The sequence below is a fragment of the Neltuma alba genome, unplaced genomic scaffold, assembly GCF_004799145.2.
Source record: "Neltuma alba isolate B1F8T4 unplaced genomic scaffold, ASM479914v2 tig00002811_pilon, whole genome shotgun sequence".
NCBI lineage: Eukaryota > Viridiplantae > Streptophyta > Magnoliopsida > Fabales > Fabaceae > Neltuma > Neltuma alba.
The window spans coordinates 757,251-778,321 of NW_021633026.1; the positions used below are offsets into that span (position 1 = coordinate 757,251).

The 21,071-nt window shown below is 31.2% G+C and overlaps 2 protein-coding genes across 3 annotated transcripts; both read left to right on the plus strand.

Annotated features, from left to right (window-relative positions):
* Positions 1-399: 399 nt before the first annotated feature.
* Positions 400-3,240, plus strand: LOC114738550 (protein ZINC INDUCED FACILITATOR 1-like; the record flags this gene model as incomplete). The annotated part of the gene is made up of 6 exons (XM_028926618.1): positions 400-495; positions 599-706; positions 1,520-1,564; positions 1,683-1,771; positions 2,104-2,147; positions 2,671-3,240. Coding segments are annotated over 6 exons (495 nt in total), but the record flags the coding sequence as incomplete, so codon positions are not given.
* Positions 3,241-13,485: 10,245 nt separating this feature from the next.
* LOC114738454 (protein ZINC INDUCED FACILITATOR 1) lies at positions 13,486-21,006 on the plus strand. Of its 2 annotated transcripts, XM_028926517.1 has the most exons (17): positions 13,486-13,738; positions 14,377-14,417; positions 14,675-14,735; positions 14,822-14,924; positions 15,378-15,480; positions 15,911-15,964; positions 16,049-16,111; positions 16,429-16,478; positions 16,584-16,659; positions 17,344-17,520; positions 17,643-17,730; positions 18,438-18,523; positions 18,622-18,729; positions 19,508-19,552; positions 19,661-19,749; positions 20,043-20,086; positions 20,602-21,006. In XM_028926517.1, exons 1-17 carry the CDS (start codon positions 13,567-13,569, stop codon positions 20,712-20,714), a joined length of 1,473 nt encoding a protein of 490 aa, XP_028782350.1. In that variant the 5' UTR covers positions 13,486-13,566; the 3' UTR covers positions 20,715-21,006. The 2 variants fall into 2 exon arrangements, with proteins under 2 accessions (XP_028782350.1, XP_028782356.1); XM_028926523.1 differs by lacking the exon at positions 14,377-14,417 and having other exon boundaries at positions 13,713-13,738.
* The last annotated feature ends 65 nt before the right edge of the window (positions 21,007-21,071 follow it).

Here is a 21,071-nt window from a genome sequence, read left to right on the forward strand (position 1 = left end):
AAATCATCATTTTCGGTCAAACAAACAATCAACCTTATAATAATTAACGGTTGTCGTAGTTCTGCACCGTTTTATATTTTCATGTATAATTTTGTACCCCACATTTGCATAGCGTGTCAGAGACATATTTGATAAAAATCTATAGATATATTTACAGGTCCACCCGGCTGAAAATGTGCCGTTGGATTGTCCGTACAAAAATTAGGCGGGGGTGCGGGGGAGACAGAGAAATTAGGCCCCCCAAAGATTCGCGTCAACCGTCGTATATTTATATGCTGGAAGACAAAGGCAAATAAAAAGTCATTGTCGATGATGACTCATGAAACGCTGAGTTATAACTTGTGATGATTAATTATATAATCAAACCAAGATTATGTTGGTTAGTACTGACCTTTACTTAACTGGTTAGGTTTTAGTCTGTTGCTCTACCAAATCTTCCTTTACCCAGCTGTGCAGAAAGTTTGTGGACCTGTGAGACTCACTCACATTTCAGCGGTTAGCGCTCCCTTTCATGCAACATTTCAGCGGCTTTTTGGGCATTTTCATTGTTCTTTTGTGCTTTAAGCCGTATTGTTGTTTTTTTGGATACCATATGCAGGCTATATCCATACCTCTCCTACAAATGTATCCTTTCATAGCATTGTTACCTGGCTTTGCAATGAACCTATTGATAACTATTGCCTCTGTCCTTAAGTTTTGTCTCTCTGTAAGTGCATTTATTCGTTGATAACTATTGGCTGGCATAGAATAAATTTTATGGGTATTTTCAGTCTTTAAAATTATTTCTCCTTAGCAAATGGCGTCGTAGACTCGTGGCATGAAAGCTCCCCTATAAGTGGAAGGTCGTGGGTTCAATCTTGCTTGTAACCTCAGGCTTAGTACATTCCTTCTAATTACCCAAAAAAAAAAAAAAAGAAAGAAAGAACTTTTCCTTGCAATATGCTGAATGTCTTTGTCAAGTGGCACAAAAATTGATACAGAGAGAGTGACATGATAAAAATTTGAAGTGTTCATATGTAATTGCAAATATATTGCAGTGCACATTGTGTATACGTGGTGTTTGTTGGACAAGGACACAAGTCGTCCATGCTTCCTATTATTGCCTTACAAACATATTATAATGGAAACTTATGACTTGGATCTTATTGCCCTTTTAAGACCTTATAATGTTTGCATTGTTGTCCCTCTAGTTCATTCATTGTAGCGATTTATTCCTTCCAATGTTAATTAAAGCAGTATTTTTCTTTAAAAATTCAATTAAATCGATTGACAATACTAACCAGTCTGGTCGATATTTAAATTCCAATGTCACAAGAACGAGTCTTTAATCGCTTGTATTGTTTAAAGATGGAAGACTGACCCAACTGAAATTGAGGACTAAATTGTGAGAATAAGGAAACTAGAGGGGCTTAGGATGCAGTTAAGCCCATAGATGTAAATACCAAAAACAGAACACTATCTCCTTCACAAAACCGACACACATTATGAGCTTGCCTGATTGTAAATTTTTCCTTTTCAGGCAACCATTATTACTGGTTTCTTTATCCTTCAAAACAGAGCAGTGGTAAAATTTTCTTTGTTCAGTTCATTATTTCTTAATATTTTTCTTTCCCAGTTGTGGGATTTTCATGACTGAGTTGGACTAAAATGGTATTGCTCCATTTGGAAAAACCAAAAAACAGGAACAACAGCAAAGAGGAGCTGCTAATGGTATTGCAATGACTGGCATGTCAATTTCGAAAGCTGTTGGCCCTGCTGGAGGTGGTGCAGTGTAAGATTACTTTTCATTCACCTGTTTAGTTTACTATGACTTTTCAAATTGTCAAATTTGGTTAAAAGTTGTCAACAAAGATTTGCATTGGATCGATATCACTCTGTTATCTGTGATCCTTTGTCAGTAGCATCTACCCATTTTATTACGAGACTGTAAGGATGAGTTTAACTCCAAAAGTCTTCACATTTGGTTTTCATATATTCCTGAAACTGATGTACTTATTTTGTCAATTGAAATTCCATTAACTGGTTGTTTTCCCTAGAAAAAAAAAATCTGTAACTCATTTCATATGAACACTGATTATTAATTATAATCTTGTTCAAATCCAGATTAACTTGGTCCCAAAAGCGGGTAAATGCTTCTTTCCTCCCAGGTATGAAACTCAGCTAATTTGTTTCTGCTGAATTCTGATTCTTATACCATTAGGAAGGGTAGCAAAAACACACACACACACACAACACCTCCGGTTCTTAATATAAGAGTTAATTGAGGGTTGAATTTAGTCCTAAAAATTAGACTTCAATCCACTCTGACTCCCAAATTTATAATTTTTTCCTTAAATATCTCTATTGATTGTAAGGGGTTCTCATCAGGAGATAGTTCTAATGTATGTGATTAAAGAGGGCAGGTTAAGGAAACGAACACATATTTATTACAAATAACCAATTTAACTAATTTTCTTAATATCTTTAAATTAATTATCTAACTTTTATATTAAAGACTAAAGATAGTACTTTGTTGGGTCATTAGAACTAATATGAAAAGCGGATTGACTTCTAATTCAACAATAAGTCATGATGCCTGCAAGAAATAGAATATCCATCCCTTTTGTTTCATACCATGAGCTTTATTACTGTATACTCACTGGTCACTAACTGTGGGACATTTAACTACAGGTTCTCATATGGCATTTTTTGTGCTGAACCTAGTAGAAGCACTTGGAGCGGCTATGATGTTCAAACCCTTCCTGGCTGAGAAGGAGGAAACAGCATCAGAGCAGTTAGAATGATTTCAATAACATGCAGTTTAAGCTCGTAGATTGATTAAAGCAATCATCATCAGACTTTTTTTCCAAGTCTGAAGGGGTATCAGCAGATAATAACATGCTGTTAATGAAGTCTGAGGGGATGAAATGCGAGCAATAAGATCAGTGAGGCAAGAACGGAGAAAGAAAGCAAGCAGGAAAAAGAGAAAGAGAGAAAGATCCATGTGATTTCTTTGGTTAAGAGCAGAGTCATGGTGACTCTCTAGTTATGTTGAGTCATGAATAAAATCTATTGTTGTATATTTAATGGTTGCTTATTCTATGTGTAATGTTTTGGATAATTGTTGTTTATGTTGAAATAACCTGGTCATTGTACTATTGACATCTATTTTGAGTGAAATTTTGCAGCTCAAGTTGGATATGTGCTTTGTCATAGACTACAGTTATTGTATGAGTGTAACTCAATATGCTAGGTCACAGCTTGAACAAGTGTTTTTTTAATTTAAATTATAATTTCTTATAATTTTGTTTCTCTAGTAGGACATGTGCTTGTCATAGGCTATGGGTGCCGTGGCAGTATTGTTTAACCAAAAGGAAAAATTTATTGCTACTTGAATTCTTTCTTTATTTTATTGAGAGCTGATCTGAACAGTATTTTGAAGACAAAACAATTTTTTATTTGTTATTTGAATTCCAAAAATTTGAAAACCTTAAATGAGGATGAATTGAACAAATGATGTATTAACCTTTAAAAATTTAATGTTTTAATGAACATCTTTTGCGGTCTTCTTTTATTTGTTAGAATTAAAAATAACAAGAAATGTTTAAAAAAAATAACACCATTTTTTTTTTGAATCAGAAAAGTTTAAGTGAGTTGGGTGTTAGGAACTTACTGGCATTATTAAAACTCACATTCATGTCATTCTTTTAGAAAATCATCTTTAATGAATTAAATAGTTATAGCATTTGAAGTCTTTTAGAATAATCATAAGTACTTTATCACTCAAGGTTTATTTATGATGTCAGATACATATTCAGAAAAAGTTTATAGATATATTTCTATTTTTATTCTTTTTTATCAAACTCGCTAAACCACATCAGCCCTCAACATCCAAATCATCGTTTTCGGTCAAACAAACAATTAACCTTATAATAATTAACGGTCGTCGTAGTTCTGCAACTTTTTATATTTTCATGTATAATTTTGTACCCCACATTTGCATAGGGTGTCAGAGACATATTTGATAAAAATCTATAGATATATTTACACGTCCACCCGGCTGAAAATGTACCGTTGGATTGTCCGTACAAAAATTAGGCGGGGGTGCGGGATAGACAGAGAAATTAGGCCCCTCAAAGATTCGCGTCACCCGTCCTATATTTATATGCTGGAAGACAAAGGCAAATAAAAAGTCATTGTCGATGATGACTCATGAAACGCTGAGTTGTAACTTGTGATGATTAATTATATAATCAAACCAAGATTATTATGATTATAATTCAGTCGTACACTAATACTAAGAGAATGTTTGGTAACTCTTAAAAATATTTTTAAGAAATACTTTTTTAATTAAATAAGACAAATTCCTCCACATATTTACTTTGTAACCCGTAAAAATAGTTTTAAAATTATTATTTAGTTTTTATCTAAACACTTCCTTATCCAAATCAGTCGGTAGAAGTCATGAATGGATCTCATGACATTTGGCCTAGACAATGCCAAGATCATTCATGAGTCTTCTTTTTATTGTTTATAATTTTTATTTGATAATTGATTGATGTTTGATTCATCATTTCATGTCATTGTCATTGTCCATTCAATAATCAAACTATAAATAATGCGTCGTGTTCATTTTCATGCTTTTGTTTATTTATTGTGGATTTGGTTAAAAGTATAAATTTACTTCTGATTAATTTTTAAGTACACTCAATATTTTGGTATTTTTAATAGTACAATTTTATTCATTTTTTTTACACCCAAAAATTAGGGGTCAAGTTATTAAAAAAAACATACGAGTAAAATTTCACCCAAAAAAATTATGAGTAAAATTACACTGCTAAAATGATTAAATTGTCAGAGGTGACATTGCAAATTTACCTTTTTCTTTCCCTAAAAAAAAAATCATCTTTGATTTTTGTGGCGGCTAAGGACGAAAAAGGGGGAGGCTTGAACTTTCGCCAATGATAAGGTCCCAGCTGCGGGCCTTCCCAATAGATTTTTAGAAGGAAACAAAGTCCAATTTTAATTTCTCTTAGTTCACGGTTTTTGTGTGTTTTACCCCCTCATCGTGCCGTTTCATTGTGGGTGTTGGACAATACTCCTTTGATCATATTTGTAAGATAAAGAGAAAAAATATTTTTTTGTTCTATTTACAGAATATTGAGGGAAATTATTTGTATGCATACATAATTTTATCTTTCATTTATTATTATTGTGTTGGTTTTGTTTACATGAGAAATAATATATATTAAATAGGGATAAAGTTAGAAAGATATTGAATTTTAAATGAGAATTAATAAAATTTAAAGTTTTTTTCTTGTCTGTATAAAATATATTGAAAGTAACTTATAAATAGGATCATGAGAGTAATATCTTTTTATTATTATTTAAATTTAGATTAGGTGACATTATTTTGTCACGCAGTTTTTTCTTTTATACTTTTCACCGGAAAAAAAACCTTAAAAATAAAAAGATTATAATAAAAACACATTACAATATTAGTATTGATAAAGTGACAATAATTTTTGTAAATGACCCACTATATACAATTTTTAAGTTTCAGGATTTCGACAAGATAAGATGCTCAGTTTTTTTATTTATTTATTTAGACAAAAGTACAAATCAGAGAATCTAATTGGTCTTTATTTTTAAAAAAACATAGAAAATATATTTCACCAACAATAAATGCTAATCTCTCACATGGTTATTGAAAATAAATGGCAAACTTTCGGTAATTAATTTCCTACAGACTATATAAAAATTATATTCGAATTTTCATCCATTGATTTAATTAATTTTATTGTTTTTTTATATTGAGATGTGTGAAGAGTGTGTGTGTGTGTGTGTGTGTGTGTTTTTTTTTCTGCCTTTTCTTTAAAATTTAAAAGCCACCCCATGGCCCATGCCTTGTCTAACCCCTCCCCACCTGTTTGTCGCAAGTAGGCATCCTCTCAAATCTGAACGCATATGTACAAAATTGTAAATATCAAATTGTATACAATTTAATATATGTATATATAATCAATTCATGAATTAATCTAATTTATTTTATTTGAATTAGAAATTTAGGAAATTTTTAGTTATGAAAATCTAAGAGTGTTAAAATGGTGTGAAATAAAATGAAGAAAATTTCATAAAACTGTTGAAATTTTTTAAAATTAAAATTAACTTTTTTTACTGTGCTTATAACAAATCAAACTAGAAGGACCTAATTTAAATAAAATAACTTAAAATTGAAATAAATTATAAGAATTCGAAAAATTAATAGAAAATTATTGTTTCTTTTATGTCATTTTGTCCACATATAATAAATCATATGATTTGGCCTAGATAAATAATATAAATAGTTAATTAAAAATGAACAAAAGCAGCCATTACCTTTGGCTGCATGTCCTGTATAAATATACACATATACACACAACCTTCGGTCCTATTTATAAGAGCTAGTTAACTAATTTAAGGAGATTCAAAAAAATTTAAATTAGTTATTTGCAATAAATAGGTTTTATCTTTCTCAAAAAATCTTTATTAATCAAGTGTATTTGTTAGAATTACCATTATTAGAAGGACTATCTTGAAAAAAATATATAGATATAGGAGATAAAGTGGATTGAGGTCTTATATTTAAAACTAAAATAAAAGTTAAATAATATCTTATATTAAGAACCGCGTACAGTATATGATTAACTTTCTACTTGCTTCATTGTTCATCATATTTCTTCCCATTCCGCTTTTGGAAATCTCTCTAATCACTTTGCTCCGGTCCATTCCTCCACTACATTCTCCTTTGGAGCCTTCTGGTTCAGCATCATTTTACATCAAACAGGTTTATCAAATTTAAGTATGTACATCCATGTCAATCTTAATTTAAGCTTTTTTTCCTTTTTTAACGTGTGTATGCAAATTTTCTTTTATGAACAATATAGAAGGTTATTTTTTAGAAAAAAAATCTCAAAAAAATACTTCTAAAATTTCAAAATCTCAAATAAGGAATGACTATAAAGTACACTATTATTTGTTTTCATATATTGTTAATTGTTATTAAAAATTGATATAAAATTTTGAAATTCAAAGTTTTTTTTTTTATAGATTCTCTCTGTTTTTTTTTTTTTGGCATCGGCTTTTGATCAACGGTAAAAAGTCACAAAACTACATTACCAGGCTTACCAGCATACACATCCATCTTAAAATTGACGTCAAAAATGTTCTCTAACCAATATTAATTGACTCTCCTGCTGTAGTGGTGCGTGAAAGAGTATTGTTTTCTCCATTAGTAGAATGCATATTTATGCAATGATAATATATATATATATATATTATGCATATAACGTGATTTTTTTAACGTATTTTATTCTTTTTTATTATATTAGGAGATTACTACATTATGCTATTAGTCAATTAAATTTAACCATCCGTGTTATCATGTATGACAATTATTTATAGTACTACGTTGGGAAGCATATTTGATTCTGGAAAATAATATAAATTCTATGTGTTGTGTAAATAGAATTCAAAGTAAAGAATATGGAAAATTTAAGGGAAAATAGTTTGTTTGGGTAATACTACCTCTGGTCCTAATTATAAGAATTAGTTGACTAATTTGAAGAGATTAAAAAATAATTTAAGTTAGTTATTTATAATAAATAGGTGTTATTTTTCTAAAATATCCTTACTAATCAAATTTATTAGTTAGAACTACATTATTAAAAGGGTTATTTTGAAAAAATATATAAATATGAGAGACAAAGTGGATTAGGTCTTATAATTAGGATCAAAATAAAAGTCAAACGAAATCTTATCTTAAGGACAGGAGGTAGTATATTATTGTAATAATCTGTTTAGTTATCTTGAATTTGAGAGTCTCTTTTTCATTATGGTTGTCATTTATTTTTTTAAAATTTTACTCCTCATTAATTGTATTATCATATTTTTATATATTATTTTTTAATCTTTTTTCTTACCAATTCTATGTCTCGCTTGCATGTCTTTTTCCGCTAGCTATGTCCCATCTATCCCCTTGTAAATAAATGCGCACTCTTGTTATACCACGTATAATTTATCTCAATATGTTTAACACAAATTAAAAAAAAATCTTAAACTTTATTAATTCTATCTTCAAATTTAACAATTTTTTAATTTTATTATATTAAAATATATGCATTTTTAAAAACAATAACAATTTATACAATAATAAATAAAATATAAATAGTAATAGTAATAGTACGTTTATATTTGACTGTAATAACAATTTAATATTTAATTATTATAAAAATTTTATTATGATCGCAACAACCATTCATTAATTTGTTGTTTTTTCATTAATTATTATTTACTGTAGATCATTATTTTTCAATCGATCCTCATATTATTCAATCATACCCTGGTCATCACCTGATCTAGTCATCAATTTTATTGCCGTTTAACAACATTAATTAGTACCTTATAACTGTCATTTTATGTATACATATGTGTACGGTACTCCCTGTGTATTTGTGTATGGTACTACTAGGCTTCTTCTAATCCTGCATATAAAAACTAAATGATTAATTTATAAATATTAAATAAATTAATTAAATTAGTTATTTAAAATTTATACGTTGATTTTACTAACATAACTTATTTAATTGAAATTTAAGTTGAAAAAATATTTAACAAATAGTTTGAGAAAAAATTATAACTTTAATATATAAAGCTGAATAAAATTTTATATTTAGAACTGAATAACTTAACTAATTCTTATACTTAAAATAGCATCCAGCTGTTTGGCTTCCAAATTAGTGATATTGTTGGGGACAAAAAGCCATAAAATTACTAAGAAGTCCTTCGCCGTGCTCTAGGCAAAAACAAAACGAGAAGGGAAAAAAACAACCAAACAACGATTTTTGTTGGGGACAAAAAGACAAAGAATTACTAAAAATCTAAAATACACGAATTTTTTTCTGGCCACTTGGAAATTTGTCGTGCAACAATGTCTTTGTCGATGACTTATGTCTCATGAGTCGTGACTGTAATAAAGTGGAGAGTAACAATTTCAGGCGATCGCACAAATGATATAATAATTAAATAAAATTTTAATAGAAAATAATTATATGCATATTTAATAATAACTATAAGGAATAAATTTATAATAAGTTTAATTGTAAATATAATAACACCACAACATATAAAGTTGTCAAATAAATAACCCCATATGCCAGCAAATAGTCAGAATATTATATTAAGCTTTTTGAGATGCTCAATTCTAGTATTTGAAATTTAATCTCATATCTTGATTTTGATTCCTAAAATTTAGAACCGGTGGCTTAGTCCTAGAGACAAACTTCTAATAAATAAAACTATCATTTCAAATTTCAGGGATTAAAATTAAAAATCATGTTTCTAAAAAGCATTCAAATTTTTGATTTAATTTTGTATTCGGATTCAATAACAGGTCAACTCCAGGTCAACTTATGTCAGGTATGATTTTTTTTTTAATTATTGGAGAACAGCCCCTCTTTATGTTAAATAATAATTATGACTATTGAATTACTAATTCTTTAATTTAAATTTATATAACTTAACAAAAAAATATTTGGGATAATTTGACAATTCTCTAAACAAAGGGTATTCCTGAATCTCCCTGAATGTATGATAATGGAGATTTGATTCCTGTCCCTGTCGTTGTCGTTGTCGTTGTTGTTGTCCCTCCAATCATACAAACTTTACAAATGTCCATAGCCCGCCTTCGGCTGCGCTGTCTTTTCTCGCTTTTCCCCCGCACTGTCACGCTTTAGGAAAAACAAATGGTACTTTTTCCGTTTCAAGGAGAGCAAAAAGAAGACATCGAAAAGACACCCTACACAATAAAAATTGTTAACTACCTCCTTGCTTAAATATAAAAACTAACTAAATTTTAATTTTAATTTTAAATATAAGATATTAATATGTTTTTTTATATTATTTATTTTTAAAAACAGTCTCCATAATAATTATATATATTAAAGAATATTTATCATAATATACATAATTAATAAGAATATTTTATAGAAGATACTACCTGTTTATTATAAATAGCTAACTTAATTAATTTATTCAATACTCATAAATTAGTTATCTAAATCTCATATTAAGAATTAAAGGTCCTATTATATTATTTCTACTTAAAATTAAAAAAAAATGTATAACATTATAATAAATTCAAGTTTTTTTTTGAAACACATATATCCAGAAAAAAGGAAGAGCAAATATTGCATGGCTGATATGTACAATTTATTAAAAAAGGAAGAGGGCGAGGTGGGTGAGTTGTAGAGGAAGTTTATTTACTGCAGAAAAGAGAAGTAGGCTAATGGGAGGTAACAAATGTAATCCTTTATGTTACAAATGTAAAGTTGAATCTAAAGCTAACATGCATGTTTTGCGAGATTGTGTTTGTGCTACAGAGCCAAGGGAACAACTGGGGGAGAGTGATCACAACTCAAATTTTTACTTGCTGAATGACAATGAATGGTTTAGATGGTGTTTGTGTAGTGTTTGTGTAATAGAGATAAGGGGAAGGTTGTTGAATTTGGAATTACTTGTTGGTTATTATGGAATTGGAGAAATAGAGGTTTATTTGAGAATGGTTTTGTCTTGCCAGGTGTAGGAGTGCTACTGCCAAAGATATGTGGCTGAAATTAGAAATACTTTTGTGTGGTGCTGATGGGCTTGTTGGCAAGAGATATGAGAGGCTTGTTAGATGGGAAGCTTCAGAGAATGATTGAATGAAATTAGATACGGATGAGGCTTTTAAAAGTGGGAATGGCTTAGCTACATGTGGTGGATTGTTAAAGGGGTGTGATGGGATATGGATTAGGAGATTCTCAAGAAAATTGAGATCTTGCTTGGCTATAAAGGCTAAAATCTGGGCTGTGATTTTTGGGTTGTAGACGGCTTACATGGCTAAGGTCAAGCATTTCATTGTTGAATGTGATTCCTTAGCTGTTGTTAATATTCTACTTAGTATAGTCGATAATTTTGATTGTAATTCCAGTTTATTGAAAATTGTAAAGGCTAAACTAGATAGATTTGCAAATGTTAGGATACACCATGCATATAGGGAAAACAATGCTTCTACAAATTGCCTTGCAAATTATAGTTCCGAGATAGATGTGGGGGGAGATAATTTTTGAAAGTCTTCCTCAAGTTGTAAGAAGGTTGTTACATTCTGACTGGGTAGGAGTTGCTATCTCAGGATTAGTGGAGGTTTGATAGAATTGGCCCCTTGAGCCCCGTATACTTGATCTTTTTAATTTACATCAATTTTCAGTTTAATTTTTTAAACTTAATTCTGGAGCTATTGGGGGAGGTTAAGTTAATCTTAATTCATAAAGGTTTTGTTTGCAAAATTTACTTTTATTTTTTTTCTATATAAGTTACTCTGAATAGCATATCAAAATAAGTTTTTCAGGCCTAATATTCATAAATTGAATTTTTTTAATACAAATCCCCAATTTAATATTTAAACTTCTACGTGGCATGTATGTTATATTTGATAATTATTAAGTACTTTATGTCAAAAAATGATTAAGTACTATTTCCGTTGTCCTACTTTGTCATCGCTACACGTACTTCGTATAAATAAGTCATCTCTCATTTTTAACCTTTTATGGCTGAGATATTTATGGCTCATGAGTAAATAATGCATAAATGGATGGTGACTCTGTTTTTGTTTTATTTTAGGATTGATTAAAACAAACGGTTTTAGCTCTAAAATTCAACTTTATTTTGACTTTGGTTCTTATTTTAAAGACCAAAAATCTTAAGCCTGAATAACATGAAGTTAAATTTAAGAGATCAAAATTATTAGTTTAAAAATTTTATGGACCAAAACTAAAATAAAGTCAAATTTTAAAAATCAAAACTATTAGTTTCAAATTTTAAAGACTAAAATTAAAAACCAAAATGAAGTTACACTTCATAACTAAAAATGATCTAAACTATTTTTGAATTCGTGGAGATTCATATTGTCTTGTTTTTTAAAATTAAAAAAAATAGAGTCTGTTGAGACAAAAAAAATATTAGGATACTAACAAATATATAAGATAAGGAAAAATTGTAATAAAATCTCTAAGGTCATAAAAACAAAGTTTATAATAAAAAAATTAAGATTTTTTTAATAATTATTTCTAAAACCCATTGCAATTGTCCCATAAGATAACGCCAGTTGCCAATACAAGATCGGTCAAGAGTCAGAGAAATCAGCGATAAAAATGAGGTTGGTACGGTGGGCTCCATGGATGGTGTGCCAGCTCATCACTCTATCTCTCTCTCACACACACGTTTAATTACGTTTCCTCTCTGATGCATGAGCATGACCGCATGAGTCATCTCCCCAAAATTTCCAAAAGATTCGGGCCCTCTTTCGAAAATTAGAAGAAAGTTAAACTTCTTAAAATTCATACCTTTATCTTAAATTCTTATTATAAGAGTTAATTAATTAATTTAAATATATTAAAAAAATTTATTAAGTTAATTACTTATAATTAAAGGGTATTATTTTTCTTAAAATATCTTTATTAATAATGAGTATTAGCTATAACTATTATTTGATGAAAGTTTTAACATGTTCAACTACTATAGAGATCACTTTAAAAAAAATAGATAAATATGAGAGATAGAATAAATCAGAGTCTTATATTTAAGATCAAATTAAAATTTAAACTAACTTTTATATTAAGTATAAAAAATAGAATTAAATTGCCCGTGAAAATGACAAATAAACGTTTTCTGTTGAGAGGAGGATATCGATTTGAACTAAAAGTGATGGGTGAAAATTTTTTAAATCAATTTTATATTCAGGAATTTAGGATGTTAAACAAACCCCCAAAAAAAATATTTTAGATGTTAGATATACCAAAATATAATTTAAAATACTAGATACATATAAAAAAATATTTTATGATACTAAATATATTTTATCCTTAAAGATAATTTATTTAATTATTTTATTAATTTTTTCTCATAGACTAAAATATACTTTTAGTTTTAAACCTTTTTTAGTTCCTCAATGTTAAAAAATGTATTTTTAGTCACTTAGTCTTCGAATATTTAAACAATGATTCTGAAATATTGATAAAGTATTTTTAGATACTAACATGTTAAATTTAATTTTTAAAACAACAGTGATTATTATAAAAAATTATCATTTAAGATTAATAATTATAAAAATAAAAAAAATAAAAAATATATTTTTTAAATTAAAAGGCCAAACTAGACTTTGTATAAAGTTAAAAAAAGCTCATATATATTATTTTCTTCAAAAAAGTAGGCCCCACCTCCCCAATCATAACGTTGCTTCGGCTCCCGCCGTCCAGCTGCGAGCTCTTCGATCACTGTTCTTCCCATGCTATACATCGCGCCCTCCAGAAATCTGTAAGTTTGTGTTTTCAGTAACTCGGCTCAAGATTTTGTCATTTTCCTCCCTCCCTCCCTCCCTTCCTTCCCGCACTTCACATTTCACAAGAAGTAAACAAATCGCATTCGTCCTTTATAACTTTCGCTAATTTCACTTTCTTCTGTCTCTGCTTGTCTGAGCCAAAAACAGAGAGCGGTTCATTAGGAAGGAGAATCATGGCGGACGATAGTAAGAACAATGAGAAAGATAATAGCACTAGACAGCCATTGTTGAAGAAACGGTACTATGAGAACTGCCCTGGCTGTAAGGTGGATCAAGCCAAGGAAATTTACGAAGGCGTTCCTCTGAAGTATGTGACTAGCATATGGATAATAACTCTCTGCACCGGTGAGTATCTATTTATTTTTGTTTTCCTCGCGTACATGAATGCTTTGGTTTTTCGTAGTTCGTGAAAATCTGGTTTACTTATTTTTGTAAAATCAAGCGCATCAACTTTTGAAATGACCTTGTTTTTTCTTCAGTGTGTGATTTTGTCTTTTGTGAATTGAAGTTAGATCGACCTTTTTCGAACGATTAGTTTGCATTGCAATATTGCATACCGGACTTGCCTCCACTCCTCAGCTCAGTTAAGCAGAAGCAAGAAATCGGTTCATGAAGAAAAAGTTTTTTCCTATTCGATTAATCCTTAATCATTATCTTTCTGTAATGGGATATCAGCTTCTTGCATTTTTTAAAAGTTCAAGATATCCTTGGTCCAATTTCTATTTCTTCTCCCAGTTGAAAAGCCCATAATTAAATTATATTTCTAATTCTTTCTCTTTTTCTTTCTTTCGTGGAGAGGTGGTCTTTGGTGAATGATGCGGTAAAGGTGAAGGGTTTTTTTTTTTTTTTTTTATAAAATCAATCTGTTTCATTGAGTGTTTATAATCAAATTCCACTCCTCCAGATTCTTCAGTTACTTATTCCTGCTTTCTTCATTTTTATCTCAAACTTTATCTGATTCGTTCTTTCTTGGCTTTGTACAGCGCTGCCTATAGCATGCCTCTTCCCATTTCTTTATTTCATGGTGAGCTTAGTTTTACACTGGCCTTTAACGCTGCCTTCACTTGATGCATTCTTTGATGGCCACGGTGGCCTTTAGTTCTACATGCCTCTTTGATGAACACTTTAACAATGAAAGAAAATTGCTTCACTTCTGCTTTCTCATTAGTTATGAGATAACTCAAGAAATAACCACCTCTGTTTAATGTTAGTTTTTATTGCTTAGCAGCACACAACTAATGCAGAATAGAAGATGAACTATTGATGCAAATTTGGTTGCAGGTAAGAGATTTTGGTGTAGCAAAAACGGAGGCAGATATCAGTTCCTATGCTGGTTATCTGGGTAAGTTTCTTTTAGTCCTTTCATTCTATAATTAGATGGATTTATGAGCTCTTAAAATACTGATCTCCATATGAAATATGGTGTAGGATCTTCATACATGCTCGGCAGAGGTTTGACATCAGTTCTATGGGGAATATTTGCTGATCGATATGGTCGAAAATATGCTATAGTTATAGGCATTTTTGCAGTGTAAGCACCCCTGCTGCTACTTTGGATGACTTGCTTTTATATCTGCTATAAATAACTGCGAATAGAAAGAGAATACTAGGAGGAGAGGAATTCTGGAATGCATTAGAAAAAAAGAAACGAAATTGTGGAAAACTTACTTTCATAATGAAGGAAGAATAGACACCTAGTAATTTGTAGATTATTAAGTGAATCTTGGAACTTGTTTCATTTATTTTATGATTCTGTTATCTGTTTTATTCATTTGCTTTTATTTCTTATCATTGACTCCCTAAAGATAGCCCTCCACTAATTGTATGTTACTTTTTTTGGACTAGCAGAAAGCAATATAGCTTGTTAGTTCCTTTTCTAAATTCATCCTCACTCTCTTTCTTTCATTATCTCCCTCATCCTCCTCTCTACTGTTCTACATCAATAAGCTTATTCATATAAATACCAACTCTTGTTCGATTTCAGTGTCGTGTTTAACACACTATTTGGTCTTAGCACAAGTTTTTGGATGGCTGTTAGCACGAGATTTCTTCTTGGAAGCTTAAATGGTTCACTTGGGCCGATAAAGGTACCATTTATATATGTACCGGACAACAATTTAAAAATGAATGAACTGATATTTGATCTCTAAAAGATATACTTCGTCTCTGTTTGGTTCGCCAAAGTTTTAATGTCTCATTTTAGTCCTTCAAAGGGTATTCTTTCTTCTATATCATTTTCACATTGAGACTGTTAATAGATGATTAACAGAAAGGGCTGACATGGCTTAATGTAAACCTGATGTGATTGTTAAATGCATAGTTGTCATCGAAAGTGGGCATTCAATTAGAGCACCATATCACTTTGATGCATGGTTAATGACTACTGGTTATGTAAAGGTCATATAGAATTGTTCTACATGAAAGCCAGTCATTCTAATTATTTGTTTTCCTTTACAAGACTTACTTGTTCTATTTGATTCTAACTTCCACCTGCATATCAACATCCTTTGTCACTAGGCTTATGCTACCGAAATTTTTCGAGAAGAACACCAGGCTTTAGGACTCTCAACGGTAAGTCTAGTTTACTTTGGTCTGCTATTGATTCTTGGGACTATACGTACTTTATGATAATTTGATGGTATGATCTTCTTTCAGGTCAGTGCATCGTGGGGCATAGGTTTGGTCATTGGCCCAGCACTAGGAGGTTATTTGGCTCAGGTAATTTATTTGTTGCCTTGTTCAGTATAGTAGTCCTTGAGAATGAGCTCGGCTTTTTTCACATGGACATAATTTCTACTGGATTCGTGTTTCTCTTTATCTGGACTGAAATTTGTCATTATCCTTATTACTATTTTGGTCTCTGTCTTGTTATTAAAACTTAAAGAGGGGGACTACCATGGTGTGTGCGGGTGCATGCCTTCTGGGTCACCATAATTTGTCATATCTTAAATTTCACATTGCATGTGTGTGGGAACATGTTGCCAGGCAGGTTTATCTCTGGTTCCTCTCATTGTTTGGGAATTTTGGTTTTGCAGCCAGCAGAGAAATATCCACATATATTTCCAAAAGGTTCCTTATTTGATAGGTAAGCAGGCCTACTTCAAATCATAACAATAGTTTTGGATTTTGTTTTCTAATTTCATTTCTTAGTTCATATTCTTTCATTTGTCCTGACATAAATGACCTGCAGGTTTCCATACTTCTTGCCCTGCTTGATAATATCAGCCTTTGCACTTGCTATATTAGTTGCCTGTCTGTGGCTCCCGGTACGTATAGCCATGAATTCTGTTTCTCTATTGATATCAATAATAATTGTTTTTTTTTGTTGTTTAATTATCTAACATCTGATATGAACGGGTCGGATTTGAGCATTGGGTGAAAATTAAGAGTAACTTTACCAGTGTGACCTTTTCTATCCATACGGTTCGAACACACCGCCTTGCTTAAAGGGTATCAAGTTCCTTCCATTCGACCTAATCACCTTGATGACTGACAACGGTAATTGTAAATTTTATCAAACGCAAATCTCTGGCCCAAGCCTGCTAATCCTTATAATACTTTAAACTTAATCATCACAAACCCACTATTCTAACATATGTTAAACTCCTATATATAGCTCTGTCCTCGTGACGTTTCGAGACTACTACTATTGGGGGGAAACCCTTTCTAGGTTGGGATGAAGACAAGGGTTCTATTAATGTTTCTTGTTAAGGGAATTAGTGAAACTATTGGGTTATGTTTTTTTATATAGAGCCCCATATTTGTTATAGCCTTGAAATCTATTAGTAGTTTTTTTGCTTTCCCATTCTTTATTTTTTAATGGGTCTCCAAATATTTTAAACATATACCATGTTTGGCCTATAATTGTATATACCTGTACTTTAAACTGTTTGCTTTTGACAATAAGGCTGCCTCTTGATTTTCATTTTTCCCCCCTTCAAAATCTGCAGGAAACATTGCACAAACACAACGTTAATGATGAGTCCAATGAAGATGCAGAAGCTTTAGAAAATGGAATCACAGGAAAGACAGTTCAGAAAGTTGAAAACCTCCTCCTGAATTGGCCCTTGATGTCAATCATTATTATTTATTGCGTTTTCTCACTGCATGATATCGCTTATTCAGAGGTCTGTTTCTTACATAATGATAGTATAAATAATTTTATGCATTTAATATGTTATGTTTGTCGTAGTACTTTCTTGCTTTCTCTCTTGCTTATACAAAGGTGGCACTATGGTCCTTTCTGCAGGTTTTCTCATTATGGGCTGTCAGTCCGCGAAAGCTGGGGGGTTTGAACTATACAACAGATAATGTTGGTAATGTTCTTTCAATATCAGGTACATCCTCTATGGCTATGACTTTTTAGATAATAAATATTGTTAAATGTGCTTCCGTCCTAACCTCCCTTCCTCAAATACTCCGCATAAGTTAGCTTCATTTACATGAAATCATATATACGCAATCTTCCGCTTAGGCATATTCTGTAAACCAACCTTGCTGAGTAATTTTCAGTTATTATAACTGCCAAACTTAGGAAGGGTTCTTAAGAGACATGCAGAAGACTAAGTTCTTTTGGCTGAGAAAATTTTGGATAAAGCTTCTTTGGTGTTTGTTTTTGAATTCTTGTAGTGCGTAACTTGTGGGCTAACGTTTATTAACTGCTTATATGTATATTGAAATACCTAGTTCTAAGTATGATATTTAATTTTTTTTTAATAGATATGAATTGAGTAACTTGTTTTATGTTGTGAGTTGTTTTTAGTTTCAAAGCAGTTAATTAATCCCTACAAGCTTCTGAGATCAAGTTGGTAGTAGTTTTTATTTTGTTTTGGTACTGAACTTCTTCAATGAATGTACATGAAAATATATTCAGATTTCTTGATATTCATACAACACAAGCACTGCATATTGGAACAATGCATTTAGTTTAAGACAGAACAGATACGCATTACAAAGATATAATGTTTGCTTTCTTCCATTGTATTGATATATCTATCAATTCAATATCATGCTAGGTAGTACTGACCTTTCCTCAACTGATTAGGTTTTAGTCTGTTGCTCTACCAAATCTTCATTTATCCACTTTTGGAGAAAGTTTGTGGACCTGTGAGACTTTCCCGCATTTCAGGGGTTAGCTTTCTCTTTCATGCAACAGTTTCTATGATTCAGTATTTTCATCGTCTGTTGCTTTTTAAACTGTACTGTTGTTTTTTGGGTACCGTATGCAGGCTATATCCATACCTATCTTGCAAAGTCACCCTTTCATAGCATTGTTATCTGGATTCACACAGGACCTATTGATAACTATTGCTTCTGTCCTTATGTTTTGTCTCTCTGTAAGTACATATGTTCCTTGATTTTATCAACCACAATGGTATTGCTATGGGGTTAAGTTGAAGTGAAATAGCTGGCATAGAATAATTTTTATAGGTATTTTCAGTCTGTAAAATTACTGATCTCCGCAAAAGTAAAGGAAATATGTCGAATGTCCTTGTTGAAGAACATTTGCATTGATACAGGGTGACAAAGTAAAATTGTGAGTATTTAGTGTCACATTGTGTCTGATCAAGTGTCCATTGGTCAAGGACATAAGTTTTTTGAAGGGTCCATGTTTCATAGGTTGTATTTTTTCTGCACACAACTGGGCAAAAGAGAGACAAGGAGATCATTATCAGCTTGCAAATACATCAAATGATGGATACACGTGACTTGGATCCTATTGTTCTTTTGAGACCATTTAAGCTAATCAATAGTGCAATTAGCCCTTTAGGTGCAATAAAATAAATGTTCTATTGTTGTCCCTCTAATTCATTCACTCGCGCCACTCAGTCATTCTTTTATTAATTATAGCAGTATCAGCAAAAATTTGATTAAAGCCATTGGTGATATTTAAACGGCGGCAGGTCAATATTTATATTCCACAGAAAAAATTAAAGGTGCAAGATTGATCTTAGTGAAATTGAGGACTAAATTGAAAAAATAGAGGAAAAATAGGGGGGCTAAGAGTGCAATTAAGACCATAAAATATTAGAATGCCAGAAACAAAACGCTATCTCCTTGACAAAAACCTACATACATTTTGGACTTGCCTGATTGTAAATTTTTCTTTGCCAGGCAACCATTATTACTGGTTTATTCCTTCTGCAAAACAGAGCAGTGGTAAAAAATTTTGTTCAGCGCATTGTTTATTATTATTATTTTTTTAAAGTTTTTGAGATTATCATGATTGAGTTGGGCTAATATGGTTTGCTCCACTTGTAAACACAGGAACAACACCAAAGAGGAGCAGCTAATGGTATTGCTACGACTGGTATGTCACTGTTCAAAGCATTTGGCCCAGCTGGAGGCGGTGCAATGTAAGCTTACTTTTCATTTATTTGTTTTGCTTCTTATATGACACATCCAATTTGGTGAATGATTGTACATAAAGGTTCGCTTTGGATTGATTTCAATCTCTGATTTGTGATCCTTTTATCCCCTTTTACTTCCTTGATTTTCTACTCTGGGTCTTAATAAATTCAGAAGCCCTATCAGTAATCTTAAACACACTACCTCACACGAATACATTGATTAACCTTTTTAAATTATTTGAAGGTATAATATTTTGAAAATTATCTTTGTTCACTAATTATGATCTTCGTCAATGCAGATTAAGTTGGTCGCAGAAGAGATTAGATGCTTCTTTCCTCCCAGGTATGAAAGTCAGCTAATCTGTTTGTGCTGAACTTTATTTCTTGTGCTGTTGGGAAGGGTGTCAAACAGGCAAGGATGGTGCCTGTTCATATAAAAAATGAACTGACTCCAAATTCAACACTATATCCTCCAAAATTTAGACTATCCTTCCCTCCTGTTTCATATCATTGACTGTAATACTATAATACTACCTCCAGTTCTTAATATAATAACTAGTTTGACTTTTAATTTTCATCCTTAATATAAGACCCCAATCTATTTTATCTCTCATATTTATTTATTTTTTTCAAGTTAGTCTTTGTAGTAGTTACACGTATTAAAGGTTTCATCAAATTGTAATTCTAGCTAATACACATAATTAGCGAGGGCGGAAAAGACAACACCTATTTATTACAAATAAGAAATTACTTTAATCAACTCAAATTAGTCAACTAGCTCTTATGTTAAGGACTGGAGGTAATAAGTTCACTTTTTTAAGTATAGACTTCAGCTAACTCTGGGACGTTTAACTGCAGGCCCTCATATGGTATTTTTTGTGCTGAATCTAGTAGCAGCACTTGGAATGTTGATGATGTTCAAACCATTCATGGCTGAGAAAAAGAAAACCCCATCAGAACAGTTACACTGATATATCCAAGGGTTACTTGTTGCTGCAGAAGACTGAAGTGATGAATGAAGCTAATAAGGCTAGGAAAACCAGAAGAGGGAAGGAAACAGAGCAGAAAAAGAGAGAGAGAAACGTAAAGAGCAAGATCCTTGTTCTTTCTTTTGTTGAAAGCAACCTTCTTTTGTCTCTATAATGGCGGTTTATCATATGTTTTGGTTAATCTATGAAACAACTTGGTCATCGTACTAATTGGCATATCCTGTTTTGAATGAAATTTTGAATCTCAAGTTGGTAATGTGCTTCTTAACAATAATAATGTATTATCCCCTTTTAAGTGTTTTACTAGAATTTGAAAATACACCTAGAGGAAGGGTTGAA